Source organism: Chelonia mydas, chromosome 3, assembly GCF_015237465.2.
Source record: "Chelonia mydas isolate rCheMyd1 chromosome 3, rCheMyd1.pri.v2, whole genome shotgun sequence".
Classification (NCBI taxonomy): Eukaryota; Metazoa; Chordata; order Testudines; family Cheloniidae; genus Chelonia; species Chelonia mydas.
Genome location: NC_057851.1, coordinates 35,736,317 through 35,756,756, shown reverse-complemented (window position 1 = coordinate 35,756,756; position 20,440 = coordinate 35,736,317). Strand labels below are relative to the sequence as shown.

At 36.2% G+C, this 20,440-nt stretch overlaps 1 protein-coding gene across 1 annotated transcript in view; it reads left to right on the top strand.

The window, feature by feature from the left end:
* Positions 1 to 20,440, top strand: part of SNTG2 (syntrophin gamma 2) — a 247,301-nt gene that overhangs the window by 161,401 nt on the left and 65,460 nt on the right. Inside the window, exon 12 of the mRNA XM_043541919.1 lies at positions 6,878 to 6,994. Coding sequence (XP_043397854.1) covers positions 6,878 to 6,994 — 117 coding nt within the window. The remainder of the gene's footprint in view (positions 1 to 6,877; positions 6,995 to 20,440) is intronic.

Below are 20,440 nucleotides of genomic sequence, written 5' to 3'. Positions count from 1 at the left end.
GTGCAGGGTTGCATTAATGCAGAGACTCATTAGGAACATGACTAGTGTCCCATCTCCTGGAGTCATGTGATGTCACAGTCTAAGCTGTAATTTAAAAAAAAATAGATGTTTCTTTTACTCATGTTTGGTAATAGGAAATAAAAAGGACTGGGATAAAATGAGCTTTGGGAGTGAGGACAGGCATTTGCTTGGGGTCAGACCTTGCTAGCAATTCTGCCTCATTCCTGATTCTCTAATTTTCACCTTCCTGATCACCTCCCCCAAGCTGTTTTTATTATTATTATTATTATTTATTATTTATTATTTATTTAAGAAAAATTCTGGTTGCATTTATCTTTTACTCCTATTTGGCTTCTACATTTCATTGAACCATAGAATCATATGGAAGGGACCTCAGGAGGTCATCTAGTCCAACCCCCGCTCAAAGCTGGACCAGTCCCCAACTAAATTAGCCCAGCCAGGGCTTTGTCAAGGCTGACCTTAAAAACCTCCAAGGAAAGAGATTCCACCACCTCCCTAAGTAATCCATTCCAGTGCTTCACCACCCTCCTAGTGAAAAAGTTTTTCCTAATATCCACCCTAAACCTCCCCCACTGCAACTTGTTCTGTCATCTGATACCACTGAGAACAGTCTTCATCATAGCCTCCCTCTTGCCTGCTACCTTTGTTAACTTTGCCTTCTTTGTGATGATCTTTATGTTTTAAATAACCTGACCAATATTGTGCACAAAGCACTCACCTTTCCTTCTTCAAAAATAAAAAATTCTGGAAACTCCCATTCAATAAAGATGTAGTGGAAGGGGGACAAGGATTTTTGCACATTGACTCTGCTCTTGACTTTTTAGAGCATGATCCTACAAAGATTTATTGTCAACCATAAGGTAGCAAACAAGATTTCCAAAGGATGCATTTTTAGGACTTATATACTTATGCATTCATATTCCTGCTTAGCCATAGTAGTTTTTATTCCTGTTTGTTCAAAATTATATACATCTTTCTCTTTTTAAAATAAATTTCGGTTTGTCTATGGATACTAAGGATTTTTAAAAAATAGTTCCTCTTTATCCTAGTTTGTGATAGTTTTCTTCATAGTTTAAATATCTTCATTTTAAAGGTTCATAGAATTGAGTTACAAGAATTGCTTGTGAAACTCTGAAAACCAACTATTTATGGTATAAATTGTTTGTCCAATCCATGTGTCAATAGGCAGTTAGACTAGTGTATCTTGAGATAGTTAAAATAACCCATTATATAATTATTTGGGCATAAGCTTCCGTGGGCTAAAACCCACTTCATCGGATGCATGCAGTGGAAAATACAGTAGGAAGATATATATATATATACACAGAGAACATGAACAAATGGGTGTTGCCATACCAACTGTAATGAGACTAATCAATTAAGGTGGGCTATTATCAGCAGGAGAAAAAAACTTTTTTTGTTTGTTTGTTTGTTTGTGCCAGCCATGCCCCTCTGCCATGTACATTGGCCAAACCGGACAATCTCTACGTGAAAGAATAAATGGACAAAAATCAGACGTCAAGAATTATAACATTCAACAACAAGTCGGAGAACACTTCAACCTTCCTAGTCACTCAATTTCAGACCTAAAAGTCACAATTCTCCAAAAAAAAAACTTCAAAAACAGACTCCAATGAGAAACTGCAGAATTGGAATTAATTTGCAAACTGGACACCATTAAATTAGGCCTGAATAAAGACTGGGAGTGGATGGGTCATTACACAAAGTAAAAACTATTTCCCCATGCTAATTTTTCCCCTGCTGTTACTCAGACCTTCTTGTCAACTGTTTGAAATGGGCCATCCTGATTATCACTACAAAAGTTTTTTTGTAGTTTTTTTAAGGTGCCACAAGTACTCCTCATGGTTTGTTTGTTTGTTTGTTTTGCTGACACACACTAACACGGCTACCACTCTGAAACCTGTCACCATTATATAATTATTGTTCCAGCAGATTTTACAATGTTGATTTTTTTATATATCAAGTGTTTTAGAAATCTATCTAGCTTTGATTGCCATTTGTTTATTTTCTTGAGACATGCACCATAATAGAGATGCAAAAGCAGCTACTAATTTATTTCCCATAATATCTCTTTTAAAAAAACTGCTGTTGCTAACTGATAATTTGTATTTGAATAAAAAGACCAAACAAAGGACCCGAGATATAATTTTATTTGCCTTCTTAATTTTTATCATAGCAAGATGCCTAACAAAAATTGTACATCATTTTGCTATACTGTAGCCTCTTCAGTGTGTGTGTATATATATATGTGTGTGTATACGTACACACACACACACACATTAAATCAGCAGTAGAAGTCTGACGAGGGAATTCTTTTGAATGTATGGAACAGTTTATTTCTTGCTCCTTATTCATCACTTCATTAAGAAAAAATGGATCCATTATTAAAATTTATTGATTTAGGCATCCAATGAATTAATATATTTTATAAATGCCAGGAAATTCTGAATTCTGTTTACTCACACCTAACAGTCACTGAAGTTAAGTGTCTGATGGTATTTTGATGACAGCCCCCAGTTCAGAAACTTTAAAGTCATTGGTCGTGTTCTAATTTATATAAGGCTTTAACTCACCTCCCAGGTTTACCAGATGAATTTTTGTGTTCTTTTATATGAAATGGCATAAGTCAGCAAAGCAGTACTTTCACTTGTACTTTACAGCACAAAAAATTACTTTTTTTCCCCCAGAAACTGTTGACAAAGTGAAGTTAAATAATTGCTGCTCTTTTTTTGTTGTTTTGTTTTGTTTTTTACTGAAAATTGAAAGTCACTTCATCTTTTTCTGGCATGTCTAGGGAACTATCATCGAGTACGGGAGACAAAACATTTCTTTTTCTTCATTTTCAACGACATTTTAAGGGTACAATCGCTATTTACTTTTGTCATATTCTTCTATTTGGCTTTCCGCTTGGTGGATTTTCTTTTGTTTCTTGGAGCTGTAGCTCTGCAATATCTGGTTTGTACATACATTGTTATGCATATAAAACTTAGCTGTCATAACTAATTATTTTTTATCATTTTGAGCTGTTAATTTTGAGGGCTATTTCAATCAAGCAAACTAGGCACTATGGAATATTTTCTGCAGTCCAGTGTATTTGAAATGTAATTGAGGTATTGCTGTGTGTTTGATTTTCTATAGACTTTGATAGAGTAGAGTCATTAGTCCACCTTGTGATCATCCATCTGTTTGCTTCCATTATAAATTAAATGGATGATATTAGAGTTCAGAAATAATTCAGCTAATAAAAGGACCACATTTTCAAATGGCCTCAGCCTGCCCTCTATGGCCCATTCCAGCAAAAACTTCAGCACGTGCATAAATTTAAGTGAGTAGTCCAACTGATGTGTAGGTTCAGTTCAAATTCTGAGTGCATATTTGGGTAGCTTTAATTGAATTCAAATGAGTTTTCCCCTGCTTTTTGAGCTAAAATGTAACAAAATGGCTTTTAGTTGTGTGCCAACATACTGAGTGAAAAATCAGTTGTAGATGCAAAATTGTAAGAACATAACGACAAAATTTAGTTATCTACTGGTTGGCACTGACAAATCAGGCACAGTGATTAGATTTCTAAAATCTTTTATTGTGTCTACAGCATTATAAACACACCATTACTTTCTGATTCTGCAAAGACTCGTGCAAGCAGAATTTCGCCATTTAAATGATATAAATAAATTGTTTATTAAAAGGAAAGAGAAAATCAGTTTGAGTTAAATAAAAACTGACTTGAATATGTACTGGAAATTTGAATTGAACCAGATCAAAGTCCAGTTAACTACTATTTCAGTAATTTTTCTTTTCTTAGTACCTATGCACTTCTCTGTGCTACATATGGAGTTGAAATCAAAGTGACCATCTTACCATGAGACTTCAATCCAAAGTTTGCAGACAATTGAGAGTGTGGGTATGTCATGGAGAAGGATGTATTCAAACCAAATCTTTTGACACTAACCATCACAGTAACATGGAATAATAATACAGGCACCAGTTCAGCAAAAACACTTAAGCACGTGCCTAAATCATTCCCTCTTCAACAAAGCACAGTGAACGTTAAGCCTGTGCTTAAAATTAAAATATATGCTTAAGTGTTTTGCTAAATAGGAATGGGATTTCTTAAGTGCTAGACTGGAGTCATAATACTTTGCACTTCTATAGCATCTTGCATTCAAGGATCTCAGAACACTTTACAAATACTAAAGATGCAGTCCTCACAACTCTGTGATATCCATATACAGAGAGGAAACTGTGGCACATGCCATATCTTCACTGCAAAAAAGGTGTGTTCTTACACTGGGATAGGCAAATTGAGATAACTATCTTGGTATAAAATCCTCCTGGAGATAAGGCACAGGTAGGTTTTAACCTCAGTGCAGCTTGTCAAGGCCAACACTATATTCCCCCACCTGGGATTTATCTTGCCTAGCTACATTGAAGTATAAACTAGTGTCTTGTCGCTACTGGGATTTTACATCAAGATAACTTCCTCAATGTAAACATGTTCCTTTTTTTTTTTCTTCAGTGAAGACATAGCCATAAAGAGGGTACGTGTCTTATCCAAGTTCACACATGAATTATGTGGAGGACCAGAAATAGAATATCAGTCTTCTGATTTTCCTGTCCGAACCTTAAACAAAAACAACCTCTTTTCCTCGATCTACTGTTTTAAAGGAACAGGATTGAGATATAGGAGATGTAGCTATAATTTTGTTGGCTCTGCAATATTTGATTTGAAGTATGACCTGAGCATGTTACATTGTCTGACTATGTCCCATGTTCCCTAGCAATTATTATGAAGCTTTGAGATCCTTAGATTTGAAAGAGGGTCATTAGAACTGCAAATTATTATCATGCACAGCACTCTATCTTTGACTCTGTAATAGGATCTAATTTACTTTCCAATAATGACTGGGAAACCCAATGTGGGTTAACGAGGTTTGCAAATTAGCAAACAAATATTATTCTAAAAAATATCAAGGATCTGGCATCACAAAATGTACTTTGTTTCTTTGTTTTGGCTATTGCCCTTTATTTATTATGATAATGACATGCAAGTTTAAGCAATCTGTGCTATTGTTTGTAGGAGAGTCTGAGCAGTACTGTGGTATATTTTGTTAAAGTAATGAAGTGTGTGAGCATTCAGTTATTAAAGCTGTGCTGGTGAGTGGTGAAGCAATATTTTGGTGAGAATTATTGACTTTACACAATAGCAAAGTGAGAATTGGAAGGTCTACTGTATTTACTGCACTGTTTCCTACAACATTAACATTTTAATGAAGTTATTGTTCAGTAGAAGAGAGTAGAGAAGCAATAGCACTATGTTGGTATAGAATATTTTTTAAAATAAGTTAACTGATAGCAGAGATAATTATGTATTAAATAACAGAGCTAGACAACAATGTATGAATCATGCTAAGATAAAAATGTGACCATAGCAATGTGCTTCTGTGTTCAGTCTGTGCTCTTACTGTACTCTGTTTCAGCTCCATGCTCTGGTCACATTCAAAAGTTTATCTTAATTTCATAATACAAATGAGTCACTTCTTCTCTTCGAATCTCACTTGGGGATGAATCCTGAAGTTTCTACACATGTTAATGCATCCCTTACTCAGGCTAAATTCCCACTGGTTTCAAGTAAGGTTCTGTGTTGTGTGCGGGCTGAGGGCGAGATTTCAGAAGTGCCGTGGAACTTGTGCTCTTCAGTTACTTAGGTACTTTGGAAATTCCATGCTGAGTACAAAAACTCAGCAAGGGCATCAAGATTGGCCATTTACATTTGAAGATTTGCAGAGCACTATAATTAAGGCCAGATAAATATTTCAAGGCATATTAAAGGCCATATAGTCAGCATGGTGATGTGAAATTAAGCATACCAGCTAGTGTACTAGCACTGTGCTAGAATGTGGTTCTTTAGGGTTTATCTAGCTCAGAAAGAGATAATAAAATCTTACTTATGCCTGAATTTCAAGGTTACATAAAACAACTTTTAAAATAATTGTAAAATAATTACAAATTTATTTGTAATAACTTTAAAGTAAATCAAACATATGTGAGGTGAGCAACAAAAGCCCTTGGAATTTGATTCTACCAGCACAGAAACACCTACAGTTCTCATTTGAAGAAATGTATGCAAGTGTAAACCCCCTGGAAGAAGAGAACGTGATCTAATTCTTTTAGTTATGGGCAAACTTCAATATCTAGTGAACCACTTGGTTTCAGATAAGCCTAGGGACTTATCCACGTGTCTTTTGTTTGGAAGCAACTCTCATAGAATTACTAGTGCTGCCCGGTTTTCACTATGTCACAAATACTGTGGGAACAGCCTTTTTGTAACATTTCAATATCGCTATTTCAGATCCTGGCCAAAACCAGAAATTGCAGCAGCACATAGAGTGTTAAATAAGTGACATTTTTGGAACCACCCTAAATGGCTGGGTTGAAGTATGGGAAAAGATTTGGACAGCTTTTTTATCAGAATAAGTTTCCCTATCCTTAATATTTATGGGTCCAGTCCCATCCACTTTCCCTCATAGCTGAAGCACACACTCAACACACCGGATATCAATGTGATACTGCTGCACAGGGCAGAAAGGATTCAGAGAGCCTGTGCAATATGGATCACACCTCTAGGGGAGCTCCCTACACACTGGCATGGAGTATAATTTAGGGAGCAGGGCTGAGGAAGGCAAAGGGGAGGATGGGACAACAGGTTTCAAATCTAAGGCCACTGCCCTCCGTTAACTGAGTTGTGTTCTAGGGAGAGGGAGAACTCCTATGTAAAGGGTATATTATGCTGCTGTTGAAGCTTGAGTTCTAATTTTTCAAAGGTTTTACTCTGCAGATTATTCATATGGGCTGGGTGAATGAAAGACTCGAGGGAACTGATTCATCTCAACTCTACAAATACAAGTTCCTGGCACTGAAGGGTTCATCCTTCTACATTTTCAGCACTCCACCGGTAAGAAACCAATTTATTTTTTGTACGGTTTTGATTACTGGTGCAATCCTTTTGTAAGCACTGGAAATGAATTCTTTCCTACTAAATAAAGGTTTAGGCTGAGATTTTCAAATGAGCCTAAGAGAGTTAGGCACCCAAATCCTATTGAATTGCAATTTGGCATTCCTGAGGCGCTTTTGATAATCCCAGCCATAAAGTTCTGGGAAAACTGGATTGTTAATGGGACACAGAGCTTTTGTTTTTAAGGCACTGGTTCAAATTCCCCTCAGGTTGGTTGTGACCAAAATTTGCTATCTTACATTTGTTCTGATGCCTACCTGTATGTGAAATGAGCTGGTGCTTACTCTAGCTCCTTTAAGAAAGGAGTCCATGTCACAGTTAGCACTAACTAGTGTTGATCTTTGCCAAAAGGTGATGTGTTGAATGTTCACAGGGGATAAATTATCCCTACACCTCCTCCTAGACATGAGACATTCCCCAAAGGTTACAGCATACTGGTGAGATAGTGTAAGATAAAGTGTAGTGCTACTGTCAGAGTTGTACTTTTTCTGTAGATAAAATGGAGGACCTCAATCTCCACAGTTGACTAATCCCGTACCTTTCAAGAGTACTAAAATTTCACTGAAAGAAACTGAATAAAAATAAATTAGAGTGTTCTAAAAATCTCAAAACAATCCATACCATACCACATCATAACCTTCCTATTCTTCTTTTTCTTCCACTTATACAATAGACTGCTGTTGCTCTCAGGAAAAAAAAATTGTAAAGAACAAAAAGGAACATTAAAAAAACAACTGCAAATAAACTGCCTATTTATGCCCCCACTGAAGTCAATAGTATAACTTCCATTGCTTTCAGGTGAAATAGGAGCAAATCCAGGCACTTTAAATGTAAACCGTCTTACTGGAGTATGGTAAAGTGAGAGATAGGATGATTTATAACCCTTAGACAGTAGCAATCAATAACACAGTCCCTCTTGCGCTATGCTGCAGTTCAAGGCCAAATGATCCTATTACATTAGTACCATCAGGGGGTCAAAAATGGCCAAGTACCAATCTTTTGCTTAATTTGGAGTTAACAAAAACTAGATGTGAAGGACTCAATTTAAAATTAAATCCTGATCTCTCAAATGCAAGTAAACTAAAAAACACCTCAGCTCAGAGACTACTATTTAAATCAGTTAACCTATTGTATCTGTTTCTAGTTAAAAGACAATAAAGCAGAAAGAAAACATTAAGCCAATAAATAATACAACACACAATGACAGTCTTTTATAAGTCTTAATTATGACTTTCAGACCTATTGTAGAAGGGGAATATTCGATATAGTTAAAACTATTCATCTCAGTGATACAAATTGAAGATAAACTAGTTAATTTATCAAAATTCAGCTCTCTGCTGATATCAGATAAGTGAGAATAAATGTATTGTAGCATTTTCCCCGCATTATCTTGATATATCTACTTCACTGCCATGTTTCTGGAGAGTTTCTGTAGTGGTATTGCTCCTTGTGAAAAAGTAAACAAGATAACTAACGTGGCATCTTATATTAATGTCATGTTCGTGCCCATTGATCAGATACTGTAGTAATGAGTATGATATAAATGACTAAATAGGTAAATTCTAAAGCTCAATGAACAGTGTGTCTGGTTTTTATTCATGTCACAAATGCCATGTTACGTGAAACTGTGGCTCTACCACTCACTCATAGGGCGGTTCTCAGACTATGTTTATTTCTTTAGTCTAAATATCCATTACTTTTTTATTGTTGTATAAGTAATAATAATCATAATTAATAATAAAGTAATAAGCAATTGGAAATTGGCAGGATCCAACAAACCCGAACACTGGAGGTTCACAATTTCAACCTGGATCCAGATCCAAATTTCACACCTGGCCTCTACATGTATAATGGCCCCAAAATGTGTAACTCTGTGCCACTCCAATTTTGGATTCCCCCTTTGACCCTTTGGCTCAACTCTAATAGCATTTTAAAAAAACCCTCTCTAATAATATTATTCCTATTGTTTATGGCCTATATAAAGTGAAAATCCTGAGTGTAACATTAAGATAACTCCAACAACAATTAACTGTTGTGCCACAAACAAATGTATTCCTGTGATTGGTTTGCTTAAATTTTAGGAGGGTAGTTATTATGTTCTATTTTAGTCACGTTGCCGTTATGCTGTACAGCACCATGAGAACATCAGCAGGCAAGCACTTTATATTTAAAATTATGTTACAGTGTGTATTTTGATTTAAATATACAAATTCGGGCTACCCGATAAAATGACTATCTTTAATCTTGAGGATCCTGTTCACAGCTTTATTGCCCATTTATATCAGGCACGTCCACTACAGTTTTTATTCTTGTTCTAGTCCTATCTCTAAATGGAGTGTAAATCGTACTTGGATTTGAACAGAGCTGACATATTTTCATGAAAATAACCCATAGCAGAACTCAGAAGAAATACTTCATAAAGGTTCGGGTCTAGTGATGTTTAGCAATTGAAAGGCTACTCGCTGTGGAGCTCTGCTCTGCTAAAATAGTTTCTGCAAATGACAGATCATCATCTTGGCAAGTATATGTCAAAGGAAATTTTGTTTATGAATATCAGCATGTTTATGAAAGTTGAATTATAGGTACCTTAGTTAAGCATCTACACTGTCTACCTTGATGGATAAAATGTATGAAAGATAAGGTCTTATCTAAATTTCAGGAACTGTGTCCAGACTTGTGAAAAAAAAATCCATGGAAAGGGAAAATTCTATTCCTTGATTAGTTTGGTACGTACACAGCAAAACCTTTAAATAACTGAAAGCTTTGATCAATCTTCTTATATTTGCTTTGTTTATTATTAGGTCTGTCAAGCAATTAAAAAAATTATTTGCGGTTAATTGCATGATTAAAAAAACTAATCGTGTTTCATTGTGCTGTTAATAATAGAATACCATTTATTTAAATTTTTTGGATGTTTTATACATTTTCAAATATATTGATTTCAATTACAAAACAGAATACAAAGTGTACAGTGCTCACTTTAAATTTATTTTTATTACAAATATTTGCATTGTAAAAAACAAAAGATATAGTATTTTTCAATTAACCTAATACAAATACTGTAGTGCAATCTCTTTATCATGAAAGCTGAACTTACAAATGTAGACTTATGTACAAAAATAACTGCATTCAAAAATAAAACAATGTAAAACGTTAGAACTTACAAGTCCAATCAGTCCTACTTCCTGTTCAGCCAATCACTCAGAAAAACAAGTTTGTTTACATTTGCAGAAGATAATGCTGCCTGCTTCTTGTTTGCAATGTCACCTGAAAGTCAGAACAGGCGTCCACATGGCACTGTTGTAGCTAGTATGGCAAGATATTTACATGCCAGATGCACTAAAGATTCATATGTCCCTTCATATGGGACCATTCAACCACCATTCCAGAGGACATGCATCCATGCTGATGATGGGATCTGCTCGATAACAATCCAAAGCAGTGCAGACCGATGCATGTTCATTTTCATCATCTGAGTCAGATGCCACCAGAAGACTGTTGATTTTCTTTTTTGGTGGTTTGAGTTCTGTAGTTCCCACATCAGAGTGTTGCTCTTTTAAGACTTCTGAAAGCATACTCCACACCTCATCTCTCTCAGATTTTGGAAGGCACTTCAGATTCATAAATCTTCGGTCAAGTTCTGTAGCTATCTTTAGAAATTTCACTTTGGTATCTTCTTTGCATTTTGTCAAATTTGCAATGAAAGTGTTCTTAAAATGAACAGCATGTGCTAGGTCATCATCCAAGACTGCTATAACATGAAATATATGGCAAAATGTGGATAAAACAGAGCAGGAGACATGCAATTCTCCCCCTAGGAGTTCAGTCACAAATTTAATTAACACATTATAGCCATCTGGCACGTAAATATCTTGCAATGCTAAGTACAACAGTGCCATGAGAACGCCTGTTCTCACTTTCAGGTGACACTGTAATTATGAAGTGGGCAGCATTGTCTCCAGTAAATATAAACAAACTTGTTTCTCTTAGCGATTGGATGAACAAGAAGTAGGACTGAGTGGACTTGTAGGCTCAAAAGTTTTACATTGGTTTGTTTTTGAGTGCAGTTATGTAACAAAAAACCCTACACTTGTAAGTGGCACTTTCATGATAGAGAGATTGCACTACAGTATAGCGGACCCTTGCTAGAGCGCGCATCGCTAGAGCACAGATTTGCATATAGCACGGTTGCGGTGATGGATCCCAAATTTAAATATTTCAATTGGGATCCATGGTAACGCGGCCCCTGCTATAATGTGGTCCCCGCGTTAACGCGGTACGGCCCATGGATCCCAAACCCCACGTTCTAGCGAGGGTCCGGTGTATTTGTATAAGGTGAATTGAAAAATAATATTTCTTTTCTTTTTTTATGGTGCAAATGCTTGTAATCAAAAATAAATATAAAGTGAGTACACTTTGTATTCTGTGTTGAAATATAAATCAATATATTTGAAAATGTAGGAAAACATCCAAAAATATTTAATAAATGTCAATTGGTATTCTATTGTTTAACAGTGCAATTAATCGCAATTAATTTTTTTGAGTTAATCTCATGAGTTAATTGTGATTAATCAACAGCCCTATATATTATTCATCCAGTAGTGCTACAGTGTGGCCATGGTAATGTCAATGTGTGTTATCAGATATTGTCCCTACATGGTCAACATAACAGTTTGCAAAAAATGGACAGGTTTAGACATAAAAATCAATATCTAAAATAAGCAGACTTGCTTACAACAATATCACCAGAGAACAAGTTGTATGCAATAGACTATGAAGTACAGACCTTGGGGATTCTAATTCCTAGAGCATTAACAAAGATTGAGTGATCATCATAGATTTTCCAACATGCATCTTCTGTCTTTGTTCCCTAATACTGCAAGTAGTATTATTGGATTTCTCTTATGCTGGAAAAAATCTCATGAACTTGCACTTGTTTGACCCTCAGAGCCACATTTTCCAAAAGTGTCTTGCATTTGTTCATGCATACTTTTCCCTTGTGTGTTTCAAGCACCATCACCTGTTGCTGCTGGGTTCTTTCTTTTGCACAGGCATGTGATAGAATTTACCAGTACAAAGCCAAACACTTGCCCATAGACGAGACAAAATCAGTCACCTACATGTGTTTATTAAAGAGAATACTTAACCATGTGTAAACACAAAGTTGCCTGGGCACAAATGGAGGCCGGATTTGAAACCCTTTGAATTTTATTATTAAAATCAAAATGTTTTAGTCTAGGTACCCTGCCATAATTAGGAAATTTACCATAATAATTTAATGTCCTGAAAAGGCATTAGATAGAGGAAAATTGGTTTAAAATCTGATTAATACAGTGGTTGTATTAAAATGTCAACATTTGTCAGAAGACAACACAAATGGGCTTACAATAGAGATGTATTTAGCTTTCAGTGAACTCTCTAATAGATTTTGCTCCTGGGACTAAAATGTCTATATGACTTGATATGCCAATCAGGTCATTTGAAGGGCTGTTTTACTGGGGTTCAGGACAAAATCTGACAGTTTACAGATAACAAGTTTTATTCTGCCTTTACAAAAAGTAGTTAAAAATATATCTGGTACCATGAATGTTACCAAAGAGATATCTCAAATGTGGGAGGGGAACCCTCAAGGCATTGGAAATTATAAGACTTGACAATTTCTCTGTAATCATGGTTGGTTCAAGAGAATAATTAAGGGCTAAAAAGTATGTTTTTTTACTATAGCTGATTGACTCTATCTGAGTTCTTGCTATTTAGACCTTATAATATGTAAATAAAACACCAAAGAAATGTGATTACACAATATGCTATATGTGCTATTATTAGGTAGTTTACACTTCTAATTGTTTTTAATTCATTTTAATTTTGTTTACTTTAGAAAAATTTTAAGTGCCCAGTTATAATTAAGGGATGCTGGAAAGGTTCCATTTTTATAAGGCAGTACCCCAGTTCCCAGCTATACAAGATCAAAGGTTGCATGGTACATCCCAGTAATATAAAGATGGGGGACAAAAGCAGAGGACCCCTCCTATTGTTAACATTATTTTGCAAGGAAAGCTTATTTTAATAATAAAATGAATTCACCTCACTTCCTCTTTGTGATGTATTCCCATCTTCCCAATCAGTTTTAAAACAAGATTTCTTTCTATTATGGCACCCACTCCTGCCCCTCTTTATGCTTTGTAGAGATTTTAAAAAGAAAAGAACAAGAAGTGACAATTCAGGGTTCAGGGACAGTAGCACAATTCCTTCTCTCTAGCATTCAGTTTGGCCCTATGGTGAAGGATGGGCATCTCAGAACATGTGCATGAGCAGCAATAGACAAAAGCGGGCTGAAATCAGTCTGAATTCTGGATTTGCTATGCTACAGAGTGATTCATTAGTTTTTGAGGCATTAAGACAGCCAAGCTGAGAGAGATTTTAGCACATCTGTATTGAAAAGACTGTAAAGATGGAGAGTGAATGGAGTGAATGTGGGGTATAAGGTAATATAACAAAAGTGGTGGTCCACAGGAGAAGCACCACAAGTTGTTATAGAAGGCAGCAAGTATTTCAAGAGAAAACCAGGTCTCACATTTAAAAAGGAACTTTAACATAAAATCATAGTCTTGCATACCCAATATCACACCTACTCTGGCTTCTCTAATTGCTTGCAGGTATTTTCGTTATTGGAAGGTAGCCTTGGGGCCAGGCATTTCAGTCCCTGCACATCAGTATTATATAATCTGCTTGTCATCTTTTTTGGCATGAGTTTTACCACATAATATTATTGATTAATAGTAACTGCCAATGTTATTTCTCATTAAAATATTTCATAACTTTCCTTTCACGTATGCACTTTAATCCAATAGACAGTTTATTATCCATGGATTGTTTTGTAAAGTTTAATGATACAATAGAATATTTGAAAGAAGATAAATGGAGTGATTTTGTATTGAAAATGGAGTCTAGTGGAACTAAAAATTATGTGAATAATATTTAACTCTCTAGCAATTTTGTATTAATCTTTACATTTATCAGCTAGTAACATTACCTTTAAGCTTTTGTATTAGTTTCACCATCAAGGTTCTCTTTTTGAATAGTTCAATATGATATAAATGGTAATTAACTGCAGCAAGCACAACCCATCTGTAACCTGTTGAAACCATTTACTGTGACTGAGAAGCTTAAGAGCACTAAGCAAACAAAATAGGAAGTTTAAACATACTTAATATAAACAAACATATTCTGTTAGTCTATGTTGAAAGAAAATTTTAAAAGGCAAAAATAAGTGTATTATTTTAATCCGAATGATAAAATGCAACCAGAAAAATAATATGCTGTTCATCATCTACAAATATTGCAACAATTGTGACCTCGTTAGTCTTCCACATTTCATCTGCATGCAATATACAGGATGAAATCCTGGCCCAATTGAAGTCAGTGACAAAATACTTTCGTGCAACACGGATTTCACCCTCTATATTTAATGATAACCAGTAACTCACCTGTGTAAAGAGAGTGCTGCTAAGGTCCAGGAATATCAAGTTGCCAGTATTGTAACAGAAATAAAGTAATTTTCAGATTTTTAGTTTGTCTTTCGTTCAGTGGTGAAGATTCAGGAAAGAGCTGACATTTCAGCTCAACAAGGGCCTTTATCAAGGATAACAGTGGGAATTTATAGTTGTGCTGTAATGTGTTTATCCCAAAAGCTTACATGAAAGAAGCTATTTATTGATTTCTAGTTTACAAAAGAGAGTCCAAATGTCATCAGTGGGGGGAATCTTGTATTCAAAAAGAGTTAAGTAAGGTAAAGTAACCAGCACATAAATTTACAATTGTTAACATTCCGAGCCAAATTCTCCCCTCTCATTTCCACCGACGCAAGTCCATGGAAAACAAAAAAGTATTGAAATCTGTGGGTTTGCACTTTTGTAACACATGGGAGAATTTGGCTTATATTATATAAACCCACATGAAAAAATCCCCCAAACCCTTTGCACTGTGATTTTCGACTCTTTGTATTTTGGCATTGAAATTGACAAAATTGTTGAATTTATAGAGGTTGTCTTGGAGACAGTATTAATATGTTGGCAGGTTGGGTGCTCAGGTGCTAGAGAGCTAATACTTGGAGGCTGGTTTCGAATTTGGTGTGAATTAACTTGTGATTTCCTTGCTTTTTATTGTTTGCATTGTAGGAAATTCTCTTGAGCTACCTTAATATAGGGGTTTATATTATTATTTCCTAGGTTTTTTTTAATGTAGCAGGATAAAAAAAGACATGTAAATATGGGGGCTGAAAGCTCAGGGCTGGAGAGAGGGGCTAGCTGGCACTGGTGCTGCAGAGCAGCCAAATAATCAAACTCTGCATTCCCAGTACAAACAACTATAACCAACACCTTAACTTCTTCTGTGTGCTACTCAAAACTTCATGAAAAGCTATGCGAGCTTGGCAGACTAAAAAAGACTTCAGCACTGGGGGAAGAAGCTAGAGCATCAGTTATGAGTATAAGGTTTTAAACTGAGCAAGTATGACTGTTTCCCCATTTGCCTAGTTTCTCCGGCATTACTCCACAGCCAGTCTCTCCCAGGACCTTCAGCCAATTTCCACCACCTACTTTAAGTCTTGGTCAGGCACCTTCTGTCTCTCATCTACTGTCCCGTTTATCACTACCTGTGGTGGGACAGGTTCCCACCCCAGTTAAGAAGGGCGGGGAGGGGTTCAAAAGCTCCTCTGGGCACAAATACCCCCAGCCCAGTGCATGTGTGAGGCCTGTTGCACTTGTTGAGGGGCAGCTCATGAAAATGGAAGATCCAGGTCCCTCGGAGGGAAACAGGGCTGGAGAATAGAGTTCTCAATCCCACAGAGCAGGGAGAACTAAAGTCTCTGCCACCTGGGTCTTCTGGATAGATAGCGGGATCTTTGCTTTGCTGTGCTTTGCTTTTCATTAGAGCCCAGAACTCTCAGCCCCAGCTTTTCAGATGCACACGGGATTAAGAACCCTGTGCCCCTTGACAGAGACTATTTACCTTTTTCCTTGTAAGGAACACTGGGGTGAGCATGGATTGTGGGCTGCAGGATTATTCTGTTTGCCTTTTCCTTTCTTTTGGAGCATGTTCACACCCGTGGGAAGGCTGCCTGCCTAAAACTTGTGGGGTGTGGTCTCCTGTCTGCACTCCAAACCTGTGCTACAGTGACACCTACAGCCAGAGAGGGATGTCTGAGATGAGAGAGGTGCCCAACCTCACCTCAAAGGGCTACCCTAGAGGTACAATCTATGTTGCTGCCCCAGAAGTTTTTTTTGTTTGTTTGTTGTTGGTTTTTTTTTTTTTTTGCGAACAACACATCTAAACTGCCATGCTTGCAAAATACAGACATAAAACATTTTTACAGTTTACAAGCTGAAATTAGATGGAGCTGTGTAGCTGTATAGGGCAGCAATGGTGAGAGTTGGGGAGGCATTAGATTGTGGGTAATTGGGCAAAAAGGGGCTTTCTAGAGATTCCAGGAAGGCCAAGACAGGATTTCACCCCTAACACCTTAAGCTTTTCACAGGAGGGTTATTCTCCTCCAGCAAACTTTAGCACTTCTACAGGAGAGCAGACTCTCTTCTGCAGACTTCCCAAGATCTAGGATACAAACTCTGGGAACTTATAACTCATCTGGTGAAGCCCGAGCTAAATCACATACCTCTCAGAGCTGTAGGGCCATCCTTTTGAAAAAGAATGCCTCCTCTGTCAGTTCTGCCTCTGGTGGCTTGTCCTGCCAAAATACCTTGTTCAACTCATTCTTCATCAAAAGTTACTAACACAAAATAAATTAGATGATGTTATGTTCAGAGTAAAAATTTACAACAAATGTACAGTACTCTACTCAAAGTAAGCACTGTAAATTTGAATAGTAAACACTGTTCTGTTTATTTATTTATTTATTTATTTTGAGAGAGAGAAAGAGAGATAGCATATAGTTTCATCCATGTTTCAAGTGTAATTCTTAATGCAACCTTAATTTTGGAGATACATGGCATCTCCATAATTCCGTAATACCTTTACAATATGATTAAGAAAGTAGCACTGAAGTGATTTCTGTAAGACTATGACTACCTAACTGGTCTATTTTATTCATATTTCCTTTAATTGAAAAATAAGTGCAACCTTATTTTTGAAGTAATAGAAACAATTAAACACCAACAGACTGTAATTTATCTGTGTTCCTCCTTGCAAAGAAATTAAAGGGAAGAAAAAATTATGCATAATTTAATGAGTGCAGGCACAGTGATTTGAATATGAAAAGCATTATTTAATGCTAAGTATTACTAATTGTAATTATATACAAGAACCAAAGTGATGTCCTGAGATTGAAGTCACACTCTATTTTAGGGCACAGGCTTAACCATGAGTGCCTAAACAGACAACTAAATCCTGTGTCTGAATCATAAAGTTAGTTATTAATTTTACTCCATCTCCCTACTAGTGCAAGACTATTGTACATTTTTTAGTATCTGGTTTAGTTTTAAATGTCCCAAGGAGGGCTGTTAATAATCACAGTTAACTGCTGCAATTAACTCAAAAAAAATTAATCGCCATTAATCACAGGTTTAATTGCACTGTTAAACAATAGAATGCCAATTGAAATTTATGAAATATTTTGGATGTTTTTCTACATTTTCAAATATATTGATTTCAATTACAACAAGGTTACAGTGCTCACTTTATATTTTTTTATTACAAATATTTGCACTGTAAAAATAACATTAAAAAGAAATAGTATTTTTCAGTTCACCTCACACAAGTACTGTAGTGCAATCTCTTTATCATGAAAGTGCAACTTACAAATGTAGACTTTTTGTTACACAACTGCACTCAAAAACAAAACAGTGTAAAACTTTAGAGCCTATAAATCCACTCAGTCCTACTTCTTGTTCAGCCAGTCGCTAAGGCCTGGTCTACACTGGGAGGGGTATCGATCTAAGATACGCAACTTCAGCTATGAGAATAGTGTAGCTGAAGTCGACGTATCTTAGATAGACTTAGAATCACTTACTGCCCACTTCTTATTCACAATGACACCTGAAAGTGAGAAAAGGTGTTTGCATGGCACTTTTGTAGCCAGCATTGCAAGGTATTTACTTGCCAGATATGCTAAACATTTGTATGCCCCTTCATGCTTCGGCCACCGTTGCAGAGGATGTGCATTCATGCTGATGACACTCGTTAAGAAAATAATATCTTAATGAAATTTGTGACTTAACTCCTTTGGGGTGAATTCTATGTCTCCTGCTCTGTTTTACCTGCATTGTGCCATATATTTCATGTTATAGCAGGCTCGGATGGTGATCCAACACACATTGTTCATTTTAAGAACATTGTTCATTTTAAGAACACTTTCACTGCAGATTTAATAAAACGCAAAGAAGGTACCAATGTGAGATTTCGAAAGATAGCTACAGCATTTGACCCAAGGGTTAAGAATCTGAAGTGCCTTCCAACATCTGAGAGGGACGATGTGTGGATCATGCTTTCAGAAGTCTTATAAGAGGAACACTCTGATGTGGAAACTACAGAACCCGAACCACCAAAAAAAGAAAATCAACCTTTTGCTGGTGGCATCTGACTCATATGATGAAAGCGAACATGCGTCGGTCCACACTGCTTTGGATTTTTATCAAGCACAACCCGTCATCAACTTGGATGTACATCTTTTGGAATGGTGGTTGAAGCATGAAGGGACATATGAATCTTTAGTGCATCTGGCATATAAATATCTTTCGAAGCCGACTACAACAGTGCCATGCGAACGCCTGTTCTCACTTTCAGGTGACATTGTAAACAAGAAACGGGCAGCATTATCTCCTGCAAATGTAAGCAAACTTGCTCTTCTGAGCGCTTGGCTGAACAAGAAGTAGGACTGAGTGGACTTCTAGGCTCTAAAGTTTTACATTGTTTTATTTTTGAATGCAGTTATTTTTGTACATAATTCTACATTTGTTAATTCAATTTTCATGATAAAGAGATTGCACTACAGTACTTGCATTAGGTGAATTGAAAAGTACGATTTATTTTGTTTATTACAGGGCAAATATTTGTAAAAAAATAAATATAAAGTGAGCACTGTGCGCTTTGTATTCTGTGTTATAATTGAATTAAATATATTTGAAAATGTACAAAACATCAAAAATATTTAAATGAATGGTATTCTATTATTGTTTAACAGTGTAATTAAAACTGCGATTAATCACATTTAATTTTTTTAATCGCTTTGCAGCCCTAATTCCAAGTCTTGGTGCTTTTACCATCTCTTTACCACAGGTTAGAACAGCTCACTGCAGGAATATTACTTGATGTAAAGCTATTTTTCCCTTTTAACCAATTACATTTGGTTGAAATGCTAAATAATTCTATCTCTCCTTTCAGCAAAATCCTACACCCATTGAAATCAACGGGATATTATACCATTGACTTCAGTGGGGTCAGGATTTCATCCTTTGTATCTGTATCCTTCATACAATTCCTGATCTCTACTGTACTTCTGCTTAGTTATCACATTAGCAAAGCTTCCATATAACATATTACAACCATTTATTCTTTCCTCCTAAATCTGTCCCACAAACTCCCTAATATTTGTTTTTTTTCTGAATACACTCCAGATTGTAAATATTTGTCTGGCAATGAGGGTTTCCAGAACCTGAGCTAAAGGTCACTGAGGTTAATGACTCTTTCCATGTACTTCAGCGGGGTTTGGATTAGGATTAGACTATAATACACTATTGTAGCTGTAGTCCCCTTAATATTTTGTGCATAACTTTTGTTCTGTGACATGATGTTTCTTCATAACTGTTTAATCTTAAGAACCAAAGCAAAAGACATAGGCAAATGCAACTGCCATTCAGCAGCAGCTAGGTAGGAGTCTGGGGAAATAAATGGAAATCCACTAAACCCATAAATAGATTCTCATACTTATTTTTTTCCTCTGACCACTAACAAGAACTAAGGATTCTCCTAGCTCTAATTTTTCAGGAGAAGATTCTTTTCCTTCCAGTGACTTGATAAGAAGTAATGAGTCAACCATTAGTTTATGGTGTTAAGAGCAGTTCTGTGAGAAGCATGAAAGTCACTTAATGAAGCAGTTATTTTAGGCCAAATCCTGTAGTCTTTAGTCACTCCTTATTCAAGCCTCCATCAAAGACAATGGAACTTTCCTATAAATAAGGACTAAGCAAGGAGCGGCAGTATTTGGCTCACTGAAAATATGTTCTGTGTAAGATTACCTTGCACAATCAGATTCAACAGTAACTTCTAGTCACCGCTGTTCCTGTGTTATTGCTGGCTTCTAACAGTAGTAAAGGAAAAGCTTAAAGTCAATATTTGGTGCATGTGAAAGAAGAGACTTGAAATTGTTTTAAAATT